Source organism: Pieris rapae, chromosome 3 (genome assembly GCF_905147795.1).
Source record: "Pieris rapae chromosome 3, ilPieRapa1.1, whole genome shotgun sequence".
Taxonomy (NCBI): Eukaryota; Metazoa; Arthropoda; class Insecta; order Lepidoptera; family Pieridae; genus Pieris; species Pieris rapae.
In genome coordinates, this window is record NC_059511.1 from 4,555,867 (window position 1) to 4,575,638 (window position 19,772).

At 30.7% G+C, this 19,772-nt stretch overlaps 1 protein-coding gene across 1 annotated transcript in view; it reads right to left on the reverse strand.

The window, feature by feature from the left end:
- The window catches only part of LOC110997060 (fatty acid synthase-like), a 38,059-nt gene extending 24,027 nt beyond the window's left edge, over nucleotides 1–14,032 (reverse strand). Inside the window, exons 1-4 of the mRNA XM_022265024.2 lie at nucleotides 13,944–14,032; nucleotides 11,079–11,231; nucleotides 10,548–10,740; nucleotides 4,466–4,586 (exon numbers count right to left, since the gene is read on the reverse strand). Coding sequence (XP_022120716.2) covers nucleotides 4,466–4,586; nucleotides 10,548–10,740; nucleotides 11,079–11,231 — 467 coding nt within the window. The 5' untranslated portion in view covers nucleotides 13,944–14,032. The remainder of the gene's footprint in view (nucleotides 1–4,465; nucleotides 4,587–10,547; nucleotides 10,741–11,078; nucleotides 11,232–13,943) is intronic.
- Between the last annotated feature and the right edge of the window lie 5,740 nt (nucleotides 14,033–19,772).

The window sequence follows — 19,772 nt, forward strand, 5'->3', positions numbered from 1 at the left end:
TACGCTTTTAAGTTAATCAGCTTTTTGATGGATATTAAATAATAAATTAATATCTATTAGTGATTTATTTTAATAACCTTACATACTTATCTGGATGGAAACCAAAAAAGTTGCAGTTATTATAAATTTATCTATTTTATATTTTCACAATAAAGTTACAATGAGCCTGTGGGTTCATCAAGGTAGACCAGTTTTGTCTTCGTTTTTAGGATTCTTTTTGCTAGCTTTAGTGGTACGTTTTATTAAAGATCGGAATTGGCACTAGGAATTTTATTGATATGGACTCCGCAGTGTTTGGCTAACATAACATTTTTGGTGTAAAAGTTGGAATTCACAGTTTTTCTCTTGTTCAAATTAAAAAAAACCACGTTGCTCGTTTTCGTTTAAAATTGTCCTAAAAGAGACAGTAATAGATAATTATATCTTCAATAACATCTAAAAGTACTTTATCACGTAGAAGATTTCAATTAACTTGCCCCCGATACGTCGAGCGCCTTGGGGATAATATAAATGAAATGTTCGCAATACGCGTATATTTTTGTACTATAATATTCAGAAAGACAGTGTCAAACAATTATTTGTGGTAGATTCTGAGAAAAGTACATTTAATATTACAATTGTGTTAAAATGTCTGTGCAGCTACAAAAATATAGATATCATAGTGCCAATGTATGTGTGGTACCTAGGTAACACTGAAAATGTTTAGAAAATGAAAAACCGCTTAATATAGAAAGTTGCAAATACTTTTATTGTTTACCGAAGTAATCTCCGTTCCTTTCTACACATCGTCGCATTCCATGAAACCACAAAAAAAGCAGTGGGCCCATTCATATACTTATACCGGCTACCTTAGCGGTCTCTTCTATGTCTATGTGTATGTGCATTTTTGTAAGCTTTCACCGTATTTCTTAAAGATTTAAGGCTCGTTAAGCGAATACCTTGAATATAATCTTTAGTTCTTGATAATAAATGGAAGTCGCAGAGCGCCAGGTAAGGGACTGTATAGCTGATGACTTATTATCTCGACACCTGCTATAGTCAAATACTCAACAGTCCGTTTTGCAGAGTTTGCTAAAGAATTGTCGCCAATTCACGAAAACAAATGACAAATTAATGCATTAGGTTACCAAAGATTTAAAAGTTAAACTTAAAATTAAGAAAAAGTTTTTATTAGCAATGTTTCTAACTGGCCAGTTCTAAACCTTTTCAATGCTACCAACGTACGTTATCGCTTCCATCTATTATTGAAAAAAATTTATAACTACAGAATACATGTTCGATAGAAGTGTAAACAAATTAAGATTTTCACATCCTATCTTTTATAAAACTATCAGCTTATTTCTTGGGATATAAATTTGATGTACATTGCTGCCAAGTAGCTTTAAAAAAATATATAATATTTTGAGTATGCAATCTATTTAAAATGTTTGCAGGTTGCACTCGGCAAGTCTGTTCAATACATTCGCGATTGAAATGCAGTTTATTGGTTTCATTTCATTGCAGTAATAGAAAGCTATATTTTATACCCTTTTAAATTTTACAAACAGCCAGTGTGGTAAAATGTTTGGTTGTCTTTCTATACTGGCATTAACCTACATGTTCTAATACGTAATCGTTATTATGGCATTGCTTTTGTTTTTTTTTGTTTGTACTCATGTATAATCTTTTTAAACGTGTTTGGTACGATAAAATCGTAAGATATAAAGTTGTCCTTTTTAGAATGATCAATTGTTTTGTTAGTAATAAGGCTCGTTTTCCAAAATATATCTTAAATTTCTTCCCTAGAAAGCTGTCAATGTTTTTGTACTCTGGACCAAATTTGCATTCTAGTTATGGTCATGATATTTACAACACTATTATTGCATTATCTTACCTGGACCATAAGTTAAAATTAAACATACCGGATAAAATCTATAGTAAGCATTAATCGTTTATAGTTCGAGTCACATTTAACTTAAGAACGTTTCTACCTGAACTTATGTTTTAACCAACTTGAATGGCTTAAAATGGCGCGGTTTCGAGTTCTACGTTACCTCGGCTTAGCTAATTGATGGGTGTAGTTTAAATCCATTAAAACTTTGCTGTGGACTTTATAAATTATATTTCGAAATGGTTAAATTAACAAAGTATTTCCAAATGTCAAAACATTTTGCACTTATTGTTTTCATGAAACTACTATATTTATTTCAGTGTTTATCTCGTACTCGTTAAGCTTTCACTCATAGAAACGTACAAAATGTATGTACTTGTGTGAGTTTTTGACAATAATATTGACAAAAAAAAATGAGTAAAAAAAATTAAATTTTCTATATTACAAATATACCTCATTTTTTTTTGTCGTGCTCCTAAAGAAGACTGTTATAGTTACATTAATACAAACCACAGTGATTTTATAATGTAACATTTTTTTATATAATATATTATTTTGTAAAATAAAGAGAAAAAAATATTATTTATTAACATTACAATATAAAAATTTAACATAGTTAATTGAAAAGGAGAGTAACTGGCGGCCTTATCGCTTTCGAGCGATCTCTTCCAGGCAACCACTATGAGTGAAGGAAAAAAAATGTATTAAACTTTACTTTACTAATGTAAGGCTGTCACGCTGGTGAAAGGGCGTGTGGATGAATGTGTGGAAAATGGAATTGAAATTTATAATTCTATTTTAGCTTAAATTAATCCACCAACACGGTGGGGCTTTTGATTTAACATTGTGTCCGGTAGTTAGAAAGTTATTAGAATATCATTTGAATATGACTGTCAGCAGGCAATCTTAATATATATATTTCTTGTGTGCGTGTGTATGTGACTGAACTCCTCCTAAACGACTGGACCGATTTAGACGAAATTTTTTGTGTGTGTTCAAGGGGATCTGGGAATGGTTTAGATTCACAATTTTGTCCGCTGGACAATGTTTTTTTAATTAATTTTCAATTTATTAGTTGCTGTTGATTTTGGAATGTTTTACATTGGATCCGACAGACGGCGCTACCACAGCAGTGTCAAATTTTAAATAATATTCGAATTTTAATTTTAGTCTGTCCCGAAATTTAAAAAAAGTTTTGTTATCATTGTGTTATATCGTGTGTGACCATGTGCTGGATCGTTAGATCTTGTCATAACATTTGAATAATAATTTTCATCAAAATGGCTTATTAAAAATTGAAATTTTAAATTTAAAGACGTGTAGACAGGACAATGTCTGTCGGATCCGCTAGTTATATTATATATTTATGAAATAAATGTTAATTTTTAGTTCCTATATTAGTAGTCCGGGGCAGTAAGTGAATTTTACAATAATTTATGAATATGCAAAACGAAGAATGAATAAAGGGTGTCTCAGTAAAAGTGCACTTTTTAAAATTAGAATATTTTTTGAAGTGAAACTGCTTTATCGGCGTTGGAAAAAAAATTATCGTCACATTTTTCGGTTACGCCGCACGAGTCACATTTTACGGTTACGCCGTACACGTCACATTTTTCGGTTACGTGTCCTTCTTCACAAAAAACAAATCTTGAAACTAATCAATAAAGAATAGAGTATAAACTGGATTCGAAATCGCAGGACGCAGAATCAAGTTGCCTAACTGTGTTGTGCAGCATGAACTAAAATTATTTAATATCAACTTCATTTTTTTTTATTTATTGAAAGTTTTGAAATGGAATGGTCTTGCGAGAAATCCTTGAAATTAGTCGGATTACTTTAAGTAAAAGCGTTTTGTAATCCTAGCAATTGTGAAACTGGGCGCGAGAAACAAAAACGCAAACAAGAGCTTCCTTCGATTGCAAACGTATTTAGAATATCGGTTTGCGACATAACAAAGAAAATACAGGATTTGAGGACTCAATATAACAGAGAATTAGGTCGAGAGATTAATCTAGCACTACAATTGATAGAGGTACTAAATAAAACTAACTCGTTTCACAAAATTTAGTAACCGAGTTTATGGTTAAACTCAAATATGAAATATATTATATAAACAATATATTTCATATTTGAGTTACCATAAGCTATTAATAACAAAAATATATAATAATTCTATTACAATTCCATAAAAATCTTAGTAGTAATAAGGTAAAATGAAATAATTGTATTATTTGTATTCGTAGGTCTATCAGAATAAAAAGCCTTTTGTTAAACTTTATTTAATCATTTTCCGTAAAGTTGCAAATAGTAATCATTTTTCGAAAAAAAAGGTCATAGAGAAGTTTCTTCTAACGTGTGTACACTAGTACACGCACACATTTCTTTATTCATACAAGTGGCAACTCTGAAATTTGTCAGCTTATTTATATATGTTTATTTCGATTATTAAAAATGGAGCGCTTTTCAAAAGAACGCGTTTTGATTGTGAACAGTCATTTCAAAAATGATAGCATTTAACATTGATAAAATACTTTTAAAATTATATTGTGCCTTCGTCACATTATAAATTTGATACTAAAAAAATTAATTACATACCCAGTAACACCGAATCCATTGACCTGCATTTTTTCGTAAAACCATGTTTTTTCTGATTCTGAAAAACAGGCTCCAACAAACACTCCAGTCTTAGTATTGCGTAGTTCCTTTGGATTCAATCCTGTTGAAAAAAAAACATTAAAATCATAATAACAATAATTTATATAAAATATTTCATTTACTTTTAAGTATTAGGTTCAACGGGCAGTGCATTCGCTTCAGTTAATTGTCAAATGTTAATTATTGATGCTCAACGAAAAGAACACGGAATTCAAAGAAAAACACTTTTTAACGGATTATAGTTATGTATTATTGTATTTAAACTTATAATTATTTGTACATAATTTTAAATTTAAACCGACGTTTCGCGTGCTTTACAGCGTGCGTGGTCACGGTGACTGAAGACAAAGGTGTTAAATGTCAAAAAGTATTACAGCTGCAGAAAATGTTGTGTTATCTGTATTTATTTCCCTGGAGTTGGTATCGAAATAAATACAGATAACACAACATTTTCTGCAGCTGTAATACTTTTTGACATTTAACACCTTTGTCTTCAGTCACCGTGACCACGCACGCTGTAAAGCACGCGAAACGTCGGTTTAAATTTAAAATTATGTACAAATAATTATTATTATAAGTTTAAATACAATAATACATAACTATAATCCGTTAAAAAGTGTTTTTCTTTAAATGTGTAAAAGTTATGTTAATAAAAGACAATACTAAACACGGAATTCAATAAAACATTAGTACACTACGTCAAAGTTAAGTTATTAATATAATATTCAAGTAGGTATGCTATTCGAATCCAAAATTATAACAGAAGCATGAGTAATATTGCTGAGCAAGCACAGATTAAAACATGCTAGCTGGCTAGAATTCTCTAAAATGAAACGATTCACGTAATTTCAAATTTCAGTGGGAATTTTTGATAGTAGTATAAGTATGTAAATAAATAAAATAATAATAACATAATAAAGCAGACAGGTAATTTTTATATACATATGGTATGTATTAAAGTTTAAAAAGAAAACTGCTTTTGTTATTATTGCACTGTGTGAGTATTATGTTCTTTATGTATATATAACTAGAATAACTAACTAGAATGACAATATTTTACAATTGGAATAATTTAAAGTTTCACACTTTACTTTTCCTTAGTTCTTTCGCTTTGAACTTTTGATAAAGCAAACAATGAATAACTCTGCTTATTTAGTATCAACGAATAAATTATTAAAATTTCTCCCATTGATAGAGATCTTTTATCATTTTTGCATAATAGCGACGAGCCAACGAGACACATTGTGCTATTTAAGGACTTATTCTGAATAGAAGATCTATTCAATGCGGAAATACTACTTAGTTTATCTAATCCATATATAAAATTCTCGTGTCACAATGTTCGTTTCTATGTAGTCCTTCGAAACTGCTTGACCGAATCTTATGATGTTTTTTATACATATTCTATAAGTCTGAGAACTTTCAAACCCCTACGTGATATGGGGTGCCCCCCAAAAAAAATTTTTTTATGATACAACATAAAAAAATATATACAACCTTTAATTTTCATATTCCCTCTACGATTAACCCCTAATTTTAATTTTTTAGTCAAGAACTTCAACTCTATGGTTTATAGAGAAAAAAAAAACCTAAAAATTTTTCAAATCGGAAAACCAACCAAACAGTCAAAAATGTTCCATGTTGGCATGTACTAAAAATGTAGGCTAGGCATTAAGGAGAAACGAAGTTCGCGGGGGAAGCTACTAAAGTCTATTTATCTAAAATCAGGTTATTTTTAAGATAGTAGCTATAAAATCTGTCTTATAAAAAACGAATATAGGATGTTTATTTATAACGCAGATTATTTATATCTTTCCACTTAATAATTTAAACTAAAAATGCAATTTAAATTAAAATAATTAATTGATAAAATTCAGAATAACAGCGTCAATATACCGCACAATATTCGCAGTTGTATCAACCTGTAAATGCTAATTACAGTAATATTTACTGAACAAAATTTGAATTTGGAATCTCCGGTCACATTACACGAAGTATCGCAATACGCAGATTCCACAGAGTACGCAGACTTAAATAGACAAATGGTTGTTTTGGTATGTTACATTGTGAGCGCTCTGATCCGATATTTTAAATGCAATATATTTCGACAAAAACTCCAATCAAAGTGTTATCATGGTAAATACAATGTAGTCTTATATGAAATTATTTTAACCACGATTAAGGATATCTAATAATAAACGAATTAGAGGTGTGCATCGTACAGCTACGTTTAAATGCTTCTTTATAATAACGATCTTATAAGATGTACATTGTTTCAATAATACTATTATTGAAACAATGTACATCTTATTTCAATATATAATATCTCTATTATATTGCAGATATTCAATATTTCTATACCTCAAAAATGTCACCCAAGCCACGATTCAAAACATATTTTTAAGTAGGTACCTTAAATATAATGGGACCTGTCAAGCAAATGAAAGCGGTATCTCTCACTATATTTTCCCCTCGTGGATTCTTTGAAAATAAGCCAGATGATCACATTCCTTGGCAAAGATATTACAGAGAAGCTCTTTGGTAACCTCACTATTGCTCTGCAAACTAACATAACTAAGGTTTTTAGCCTTAAAAGGTAGCCCAGAAAAACCACACCCTAAAGAATTCTAAGTATACCGCATATTATGCAGGCGAGAACTTTGTCGGTAAATTCTCGTAAAAAGTTAATAATTTCACGTTTTGTTGTAATTTAAATCTCCATCACAACGAGTACAGTTAAGCGTGTGCCTGACTGCATCTTTATATGTATACTTATTTTTATGGTTACCATTAAATTAATTCCAATATAGTTTTCGAAGTTTTTTTAATTTTAAAATTAAAATCTCTTAGTAATATATAACCACAGTTGAAAGTTGTTTCACTGGCCGTAGGTAAAAAAATATACGTTATAATATTTTTTCTCCACTTGATACATTCAAGACATTTTTTTCAAGTCAAAATGTCGACATGACAATGTCCTTATTTCTAGATGACCGAGACAAATTTAATCTACTAAACGAAAATTTCGGATCAGATAAATTACGCTCATTACGGGCGGAAGAAACCGCGGTATACTTATAGATTACCGTCCTCTTTCACACCGTTTTGAAACTATTTATTTATATGAAACTATCAAAAATAACTCCGCTAAACTATTGTGTAACATAAACCGATGGCCAATAAAATATAGATCTCGACGATATAATTTTAGGAAAAAAACTATAAACATTTGACGACGACGACAGATGCAATGGATGCAAGGATGATATGCAAAATTTACTGTCAAAAAAATGGAATTAATAAAATAATAAATCAGTGGCGCTACAACCGCTTTAGGTCTTGGCCTCAGATTTATGAATCTGCTTCATGATCATTTTTAAATCTAATAGCCGTGATCAGCCTCCAGTGTCTAAGACATGTCGGTTTCCTCACGATGTCTTCCTTCACCGTTCGAGCAAATGTTAAATGCGTACATGGAAAGAAAGTCCACTGTTCGATCTGGTGCACAGCCGGGGATCGAACCTACGACCTCAGGTATGAGAATCGCACGTTGAAGCCACTAGGCGAACACTACTCATGGAATTAAAGTGGCATTATTATTGCACATTCATAATGTAAAATTTCATAAAATTATAGTTTCTTCATTATGTTAAGAAGTTATATTTGAGAATTCATCGCGAAGTAATTGAGGGTCTTGATTTGCAGAATTGAAATAATAAGACGTGCGAATCGTTCGACACTTTCTATTTAACTGACAAAGAGTAGTGGACTGTATACATATTTAGACAATAGCGCTTTCACATTTTAAATTTTGCTTCGGATTTTAATGAGGTGCATTATTACAGAGACTTATATAGAGAAAGAGAGAAGTCTTCTTGTTTAAGTTACGTACTTTATCTTTAAAATTATAAATTAAATAAAATTACTTGAACTATTTTGAAGTAACAAACTTTTCCGAACTTATAATATTAAAAATATTAATTAAAATATTAATTAATATAAGTAACCTAACATTAGTTAAGTTATATATTGCCAAGTATGTCATATATTGTTCATTAAAATGTTATTGAGTTAATTAATTTTACCGTAGCGAAGTAGCACAAATTCTATATTTAATTAAATAAGTAAAATATAAAATTGTAGTTAATTCTAATATAACTTATAACTAACCTTAACATATATTATTAAAAGGAGTTCCTTTAGGCAAGGTTCCAAAGATATTGGATCCTTGCCTAAAGCCGCCCTTTGAATAGCAAAACTTATTATATATAAGTGTATACACAGCAGATAAATATAAAGCATACTACCATACTAAGGACGTTTTCGGGCCGAGTGAGACAAATAAATAATAATTATACCTGCGGAAAAGCTAACATTATGAACTCGCACTGGAAATTTTAAGCTTTTAAATTAGTTAGTTGAGAGTAGTCTGGTTAATACCACGGCTAATGGTTTTATGAAGTTCAATCATATTAATGCTTATGTACCCGTATTTAATTTTATCTTTTAACATTTTAAAGGCAATGAAAGTTCTACACAGGTTTAAAATACATAATAAGTAGCAGTAGCAATATCAGTCTAGTGCTTAAACCTGCGTCTATGAGGATTAAGATTGGGCTTCGGTCCAGAGAGATTCTTATGAATCTTGCGTTCTTTGGGCGTTAGTAGCGTAACATTACACATATTATTGTGTGTGGTCCGTTTAGACTAGATTACATATAGACAGGCATTTTCAACCAAAAAATAATCAAAAATAACAATATACAGTGTGCACAGAAGGATTCGATTGAATATGTCGGTCTACGGGACACTGAATATATTTTTAGTGAATACATGAAAGTATGTTATAAATTTAATTCTACGGTTGTATGGGAATAAGAGGAAGAATCGTATAGTGATAGCGATTGGATTTTTTAAATGGTTTCTACAAACGTAAAACTAAGAAAAGAAGAGCGATTCGGTGTGAGATGGTGACTAAAGAGTAAAGTAATTTCGTCGGTACACATACAGACAATACAATTTCACCGCAATATTATTCGGTCCGAATAACGTTTCGCCTTTTTCTGCTTTTGTCGTAGTTTTTTTTTTGCTCAAAATTTTTGCGAAGACACGCACCGCATAATGATGCTGCAGACCTCTAAAAAGTTTTAAAATAATACGTGAGGTTAGATCTTGATTTGACTCATTTAGCGGTTTTTCCTGTTGATTGTAATGGAATAAAATTATTTTTAAGTTTAATTTAATATCAAGTGGCGGAGAGGGCTTTCAGACTACTTTACTTTACGCTATTTTTAGAACTGATAGTAAATGTAAAAATAAATATTATATTTACTTATGATATTAGAGGTTCTATATTTAGCAAATACAGATTTAATTATCTATGGATTGGCGCGCATTTCGCAATTTAAATACATTTTATACGAAAGCCGTGTTAATTTAATTTCTAATTTAGTTAATTTTTTGTATTTGTAAAATTCCGGTAGTTTTTGGCGTTATGAATACGTAAAATTTTTACGAAAAAATTCGTAAAATTTTCGAATATGAGTTCTTACGTTGATATGTCGTAGCGCCAACAACAAGAAACATAGGATTTCCTTTTCTCATACGAAATTTGATTTTTAATAAGTATAGAGAAAACTTACTCTCAATATAGTATTGAACTAATATTGAGTAGTTCAGGTACGTGAAACCAATCTAAAGCCAACTACGTTCTCTAGAGACTAATGAAATCAAACAATAAACGCAATTGATTTTTCTTTTGTAACAATATTAGCTCCCTATTTATACCTATACGTATTAATAAACTTTTGATCCGCAAAAGCTGTGTGTCTCTATTCTCCTGTCTATTTAAAAAAAATGCATAGAAATAAAACCAAGTAACTAACGAATCCTGAAATCTGACCCGCAAATAAAGGAAATATAATTTCTCTGATAAATATTCCGAATATATAATTATTTAAAAGCTCCTTAATATACATAGTTCTATAGAATAGTTTTTCAGTTTACAGAACTCTGAACTCACCAGCATCAATAACAGCCTCATATGCTTTTTCCAGAAGTATTCTGCACATGGGATCCATGGTGTGAGCCTGCTTGAAGTGAACGCCAAAGAAGGATGCGTCAAATTTGTTGACATTGTTAATTTTTCCCGTACGCTGTGGTATCTCAGGATGGGCAAGTTTCCACCGACGGGCGTCGTTTGAGATGAGATCAACCTGGAAATTAAGAGTTAAAGCTAAAATTAGTTATATCAAATTAATATGTATTCAGGTATAAGCTACTGCTATTGACTCTCTTGTACATTATAAACTATGAAATCATCTCAGCAATGTCTCACATGTGAGGATAACCTATGCCAATGCATATAATACAACATTATCAATTCCTGGTCGCATAAATGCAATGTGCATCACGTATTTTATTAAATGTCCTACAAATTCTACTTAAAACCCCTACCTATTTTTTTAATTTTCGATTTAGTGAAAGTTATCAGTGGAATATTTATTTAATATTTGATTTCAAGTCGTAGTACCGATAAGGATCTGTAACCTACCTTATTGAAGAGGTTTTCCTGTAGGTGTATGACGGAGTCAGAGTCGGGGAAGTAGCCGGAAATACCGGTGATTAGCACTTCATCTCCAGGTGGCGGGTGAGACAGTCGGTGTCCAGATGTCAGACGGTCTTCTGATACTGGGACGTACGACATCTAGGACATCATAAAATAGACAAAATTATAAATATAGCATTTTCCTTGCTTATTAGAAATGATCACAGAATAAATACAGAAATTTGAGGCCCAGACATCGAAGTCTAGTCATAGTATGTACTAGTAGTACGGATATGGATCGAAAGGTAGCAGTTTATCAGCATCCAAAGAGTAGACAATTAAAAAAAAGGCGTAGCAGTGATGTAAGAAACAAAAGACTTTCTCGGCTAAAAATACAATTAGTTAAAATGAACGATACTATTTAAGTCGTGAAAGTGAAAACACTTCATTTACAAAGTTGACATTCAACCCCGCTACATACTAGTATTTAATATGTAGATTAAACATTTTTGATTGCGCATGTTTTTTAATTAATTAGAACTAGTGAAATGCATGAATGACATCACCAAAGGTACATGAATAACACACACATCATCTACATAATAATCTAAATCGTGTTTGTTTACCCAAAGTACCTAACTCAGGATTTTATTTAGACAATCTGGTTGAAATTGAAATATCGCGGGTGAAGCTGTAAGGCAGAAGACAATCAAAATCATAAAAATATAAATTAGTCGTTATAAAAGAACTTCCAAGAAGTTTATTTCCACTTATTTCTCGTTATTCATATAACTTCTCTTACTTGGAATATATATGGAGGTCGATTTCTTTCTCATCAGTCCCATCCAGAAAATTGGACTTATATCCTTATTGATAAAACACGTTATTTATCTATGAAATATCAATTTTATATATATCTCATATTCATTTATGTTAACGAAATTACTTTACACAATATTAAAAAATACGTTGACCTAACATAAAATAAACGTTGAATAGATTAACCGTTGACCCCAATGTTTTTAATAGATTTCAGCCTTTTAAAACATTAGATTTTATTTTATTATTTGCCTTAAGAGGAAATTACAATCCTTCTTATTTCTATGTAAACCCAAGCTTCTGTTAATAAATCTTAATAAAGCCTGCCTCCGTGGGCACGCGAATCATTGTTATAAATTTATTAACATTAATTCAGAAACAAATTCTAGGTATAATTTAAATGCATTGGGAAGACAATGTATAAAGGTGACGTGATCGAGTTGACGGGAGTCGCTGTTTCTATTATGATGAGTTTGTAAAGTTCCACTATCTAAATTTTCAGTTAAATTAATGTGTCAAGTAGTTTATAAAAACGAATTTGGTCCTGAACAGACGTAAAACGTTGAACGGCTACTAGTATTATATACATATTAAATTTCTCTAAATATATTCGAAAGAGAACTGAATCATTTTTTACAATAAGTTGTCAATGTATTTGTCTTTTAATATGTTCTGTTGAATTTTAGGATAACACTTCAGAGACGAAGCTTCTATTGTATATTTTATATAATTTTAAAACTATGTTATGTTTGTTTATTAAATAATAGGTAAGAAACCTTTTCAGCAAAAAAATAACAAGAAAAATCCTATTTTGCCAGCACGCAATGGAAAAATGCAACATAAAATTGAAGAGAATAAACAAAACAAGAAATGTAGTAACAAAAGAAAAACTTACAGGTGCTCTAAGGCTTAAATAGAAATGGGCAGATTCTAGAATACGGCATAAAGATGGACGCTTGATATAATGAAATGGACTGAGATGTATAGGACGACAAAAGAAAGGATGAATAGATGACGTTATAGAACTAGCAGGAAAAACTTTTGAATGTTGCTCAAGATATAGAGAAATTAAAAAATATGGAAAAGGATTTTAGGAAGGATTAAAGGATTACTAAATTTTTTAATAGTAATACCAACACATCTAATACAAAAATGTTTAAAAATAGAATTGTTTGGGTTAATTAATAAAGCTTTAATAATAATAAGGAACCTTCAACTGAAATCGGTGACTGACTACGGGTACCTAAAATTGTACAAAAAAATATATGAATATATACATATACCTACGGTACATTGATGCCGAAATAATTTACATATATTAGTCATTCTAAAGTTATGCGTTAGTGTATAACTTTACAGAACTCACGATTATTTTACTATTAAAATGTTTACTTCCACTTTAAAGTTACCTTTTTACGGAAGTTTAAGAACTGTGTATATTCAGTTGCAGGAAAATTACATTAATATGTTCTTCATTAGTAATTTTAATTTCTATTGTTTAAAATAATATTGGAAACTTTGTATTTGTACAATGCAATTGATGTCCAACACAAAACAAAACCGATGGCGTCACAAATATGAAATTAAGCAAAACATTCAGCTGTTTATCAATGAACATATTCTAAATAAGGGATACTAAGGGATTTTAACGGATTAAGATTTGAATATTGTTCTGTCTTATTCATTTATCGCTTCCTCTCAAACTGGCGAAAGACTACTTCAACCTCTTAATTATCGTGGTGAGCCTGCCCGGTAGTTTTGAGATAATCCCTCCATCTCGAACCTTTGCTCCTACCCTGTCTGTATCGCTTAGGTATAGGGTTGTTAGGTTCTTTCGTCTGGCCCTCTCATATATTTAGTCATCTAGTGCCTCATACATACATTACATATACTATTCAGATACATTCAATACATATACATTTTAAACACACATATCACAGTCTACTGACTAGCAATCTGTACATTGGTCCCTCTTTACCCATAAAAACCAACCACTTTCCCAAAAATAACTATGTATAACAACAATCTTACCGATAATAATGTATAAATTACCTTGATTATTCACAAATGAAAATCACTATAATAGAAATGGAAATCGACCGTCAACACTGGCCGGACACCACTCTGTGTCTGGACACAAGTCAACAACGATTGTTGTTTATAAAACGGACAGTTAAAAAATTAATTGAGCAAAGGGTGTTCACTTAAACATTCAAGAAAATTGTAAGTTTATATTTTGGTAATAATAGTCAAATTTATAATAGAACTTATCCCGACATAAATTTTTGTATTAAATCTAAATCTTTTGTTTCGCCTGTGTGTTTGATCTTTTTTTGTATTATTTTATATATTTACTGAAGTAAATTGTTTATATAATATTACCTTTGTTTGATTATGTTTTTTATATAAAATCATATCTAAATGTGTAGAATAAGCAACACTTCCAATCGCAAATTGCTTAAAACTTTTCACTGGTTGCAGAAGCAATTAGCGATAAAAAGTACATGAAGATGTAATTTTTAATTATTATAATCAAAAAAATTAAAAGTCACATTGCATTTTATACAGAGATCAAAGGTTTTTTTAAATCGGTTTTAAATTAATACATTTGTAATGAAGGGAATTCAATTTACGGGTAAAATAAATGAAGTTTACCTGTATCCCCTATCAAACACACGTAATGTTCTTTTACACTACCCTACAATATTATAAATCACATTTTATTATTATTTTACTGTTTACTAATTTTGTATAAAATGCATTTTAATTTCGGATTCATTTCAACTCGCATAAATATTTCATATTATAATAATGTTATAAACGGTACGATACAGTTTTTTCAATCAAATTATTCAAGATAACTAAACTTGCTTTAAATCTGTTATAGATTTCATTGAAATTTTGAAATATAAACTTTTTAAATGGTAAAGTATTAGTTGCTTGCGGCTGACTCTTTATTGTTTATTAATAGACCTACTAGTTACGTCTATGTACTAACCTAAGTAAATCAGTGGCCGCACGCAATTCACTTCTTAATGTAACAGGAAGAAGACGGTTATATAAGAGAATGTAATGTCTCAAACATTATATTCTCTATAGACGTATAAATGTAAAAATCATGTACTTTGTATACGTATGGAGCGTCTGTAGAGTTTAATACAATAGTAATATAAATACATATACATGAATTGTCGTGTCGTATCGCCTGTGTAGGTACGAGAACATAATCCAAAAGTTTCTTAAGCCTGACATTGACGTTTTGCGCGTTTGATGTGAACAGAAAGTTGATCCCGAGGCCGGCTCACGAGTCACGTGTCGCTAACAAATTGACGAGAATTTCACAAACTCATTACGTTAAAATCATATCTGTAAAACTTTCATAATCCATATTTGACTACGGGCGCAATAGTAAAACTGATAAACTTTAATCGAAACCATAGTGATCCGATATTTCTGGCAATCTTTTTAGGGTATCATTTAACATATTCTGATGTTATTGAATGGATTTATTATTAATAAAAATATCAATACATTTTAGTTCTCCAAGACTAATTTTGTTATGTTTAGCGTATAAATAATTCATTTACACGTAGAAACGGGAAAGTTATAACAAAGTAATTTTTTTATAATATATTTTACATATTTCGTGTTTGTATTAATAGCGTAGAAGCAATAATCTTAAACATCCTGTATATGAGATAATTAATTCTCAGATATGTATATAGGAGAAAAATGTTGTTTACCCTATGTTACAGATACATGGGCATTTTCGACTTATAAAACACGATGCTGTCTGTAACTTTATTTGTACAAAAACTAGATTCATAAAATTCAAATCAAACTTAAATTATTTGTAAAAATATGTAGATAATACTTAAATTTAACAAAAATATCAGAAATAAAAACTAATTTAATGCCGATAAAGCGGTCCATGTCACTAGAATTATATAAGCTTTTCAGATAGTAATTACATTTACTTTTTATCGTCTTACCAAGTTCTTATTGTTATAACCATTCTACGTAGACGTTTGTAACATTTCAGATATAGTACAAATGTAATTATTATAAGCTGACTCGATGTTGCTGTTTTAACCTATTTTATATGTTTGACTGCAACTATAACGGCGGGTGTCAGGACATTGTATGTAAATAGTGTTTTCAGTACCATGACCTAATCGACTATATTACCCTTATATGAATAGATTTTGGAGAAATTGTATGTTTTTTTTAAATAACCGTCAACGTAATTGTTAATAGGATCGAAAATTTTTCAATTTCAAAAATGCTAGAAGGTACGATGTATAATAATGAAAAATAACTAAATTTCTGACTTTTAAAAGAAGAACAACAAAGGCGTAAATGTTCATTTAATGTTATAGTAAATATCTGCCTAAACCAAAATTTATATTGTATTTTTTTAAAATCTGTGTATTATGTATATATATTACATGCTTGATATTTATCTAGTGTTTAAGTATACAAGATATTTTAGAACTAATAAATAGTTTGTTATTAAAATTATTCTAACGCTAAGCTGTACAGAATATAAAGATTAAAAATTTGTGAAGAAACACAAAAATATATATAATAACGGTCTCTGTAGTCAAGTTGCTCGTTGGAGACCTTCTAGAGTCGATAGATAACCAATATACGTCGATGACAGTGGTCGGCAAAGAATTGGGGCCGGTGGGAGATTTTGCCACGTTTCACACCCTTAATACTGAAATTTCCTTACAGTCTATATACTTAAATGCTTTTTAACGAGAAAAGTATAAGGACCCAATAGCGATACCGACATGTTCCCAATATTGATGATAAATTTTGGTTCCGCGTGGTGCCTTCAAGATCATTATCTCTGTAGTAAATTTAAGTAATAAGTATCTAGAGCTGTGGAATCATCGGTACCAAGCGCCAACTCAATATTTCTATATTTGATCGCGGGACAAACGAACCTACGGTATGACCAAAAAAGGCAGTCATAAACACCCGACACCTATAGGTGCTTTATGGTCTTTTTTCCTCGATTTACACTTTTGCCACCCTACTGTCCGGGAGTATCTACTTCAAGGAGAAAAAATAAATAACAAATGAATAAATAAAATTTTGAGAAACATCTCTTACGTACCGTTACAGGCATAGTACAAATGGAGTCCGAAATATGATGTGTATCACAGTGTTAATAATATGAGGCTAAAATCATTTATTTATTACAGAAATACATATATTATCCTTACAGACTATGTCAATACGATAATGTCGAGAATCATTTAATAAAATATAATAAAGTGCATATATGCACACTAATATACACAACATCGCTACTGTGAATTCACTCTAACATAAAAATATGTCGATAGTGTCGGAGAGAGCATTCAGTAGGCGTAACGTTCTGGATAACGGGGATCTGTGCAACAGACTGGTTCTTGCCCTTGGTATCGCAAATAATTCGCATTATGCTTGCAATTACACATATCCCATAGGTACTAAGAAACCCAGTTTTTGAAGTACACTTGGGTTGCACCCTACACCCCTCAAGACTTTCAGTATATATCATGTGAATTAGCATCATTTCAATTATTTAAAGATATTCGAAAGTGAGTTTTCTGTTTCTAATCCCCGTTTGGCTATTGTATTCATGTTAGTGACCTACACTTCATTATAAATTCGAAGTTCATTATCTTTTAGTAATGCGTCCCTATTTGCTGATTCAAATTTATTCAGACAGATACAGTATTAAACATAGCAAGTGATAGTTTTATATAAACGACTAAAAATATAATACTTCAGTTATTCCTGAAGTTTAACAACTTCATTCTGAAATTAAAATTATATCTACTATATAAAAATAAGTCGGGTTTTCTTCCTGACGCTATTACTTCAGAACGCACGAACCGATTTCCACGGTTTTTCATTCGTTGGAAAGGTCTCGGGCTCCGTGAGGTTTATATTAAAATTCAGGAAGTATTTCAACAGAAAAACGGGAAAATCTTTTTTCACATACAGAGCCATCCCTGATACATGAATCTGCACAAATCAATATTTTAAGTAGATGGTGTCGGTGCGTGATACATTGTTAAATGCAGGACACTAAGAAAAAGAATAAAACAGACGTCACTCAGAACAGACTTTTAAGACGAGTGAGCATGTATTTTTCCCTTGAGCGTTTGTATAAGAATATAATTTAATCCCTGTTGTTTGTGAAGAAATATACCAATTTAACAAAGATAAAAATGGGTTGTGGGTTGTGATTTATAAAAATATAGAACATGCCATAACGTGTATTGTGCAAATTTTCATTCAATTTCAACAGCAGGCATTTGTCTTTAAGGTGGTACGTTGGTGGACGACGTGCGAACATCGGCCGCCGCACAAGACATGCAAGCCAGCAACAAGTGTATTCACAGAACTTAAGCGAAGTAAGACAAAATATAATAAAAGAAAATGCCCGATTGAGACATCGCGTGAGCACACGAAGATCATTGGCATCATACAATCGCTTGGCATTCCAATATGATCCCACTGCGAACTACAGTGATGATGAAAATTTAGATATTGGACCAATGACGACTTTATGCCGATATTGCAATGTGTTAAAGTTCAAAAGAGAAACGGCTGGATTCTGCTGCGCAAGTGGAAAAGTCAAGCTGGATCTATTACTTACAACACCACAGTCACTGAAACCATTGTTCGATGGAAGTGATCATCGCGATGGATCAGACCAAAAAACAAAAAATTGGTTTACCAAAGAGCACATCAATGAAACGGATAATTTGCGGACACATAAGGCTTCGATTCAGTATTTACTTTGGATTTACTTTCATTTACTTTCAACTAAATAACACATCATTTTTGTAATCGAAATGAATTTATTACTGTTGTGAAATGAAGTAAAATTTTCATTTTCAAATATAAAACAAAAATCTTCTTTTAATCACTAAACGAAATGATATTAACTAATTGTCTAATTAACTATTTGTCTAGTTATCTAATTAAATAACTGTCCACTTAACTAATTGTCTAACTAACTAATTGTCTAACTAATTGTCTATTTATCTAATTAACTAACTGTCTAACTAATTGTCAAACTAACTAATTGTCTACTTAACTAATTGTCTACTTAACTAATTGTCTAACTAACTAATTGTCTAACTAACTAATTGTCAAACTAACTAATTGTCTAACTAACTAATTGTCTAACTAACTAATTGTCTAACTAACTAATTGTCTAACTAACTAATTGTCTACTTAACTAATTATTAAACTAACTAATTGTCTAATTAACTAATTGACTATTTATCTGATTGTCTATTTATCTAATTGTCTATTTATCTAATTAACTATTTATCTAATTAACTATTTATCTTATTATCTAATTGACTATATTGATCTATTTATCTAATTATTTATTTATTCAATAAAAATAAACTATAAAATAAAGACATTAGATGTATCCACAATAGGTTTCACTAATCACTACATAGTATAAAACAAAGTCGCTTTCTCTGTCCTTATGTCCCTTTGTATGCTTAAATCTTTGAAACTACGCAACGGATTTTGATGCGGTTTTTTTTAATAGATAGAGTGAAGTTCAAGGGGAAGGTTTATATGTATAATAACATCCATTAAATAGTGGAAAAGTACTGTTATTTTTGAGGTTTCTAATGTGATGTCGTAAATAATAATTACATTTTTTCCGCTTACATTGCAAACGCAGGCTGAACCCTACGAGTTTTATCAAAATAATGTACTAATGGTCTAAGAGCCCGAGGGAGGTCGTCCTTCACCGATCTGATAACCAGATGAGACGTATTTTTTATTAAATATTTTTTATATTGTTTATAACAAATATGCCTATAATTGCTTGCCTATCGAAAAGTGGTA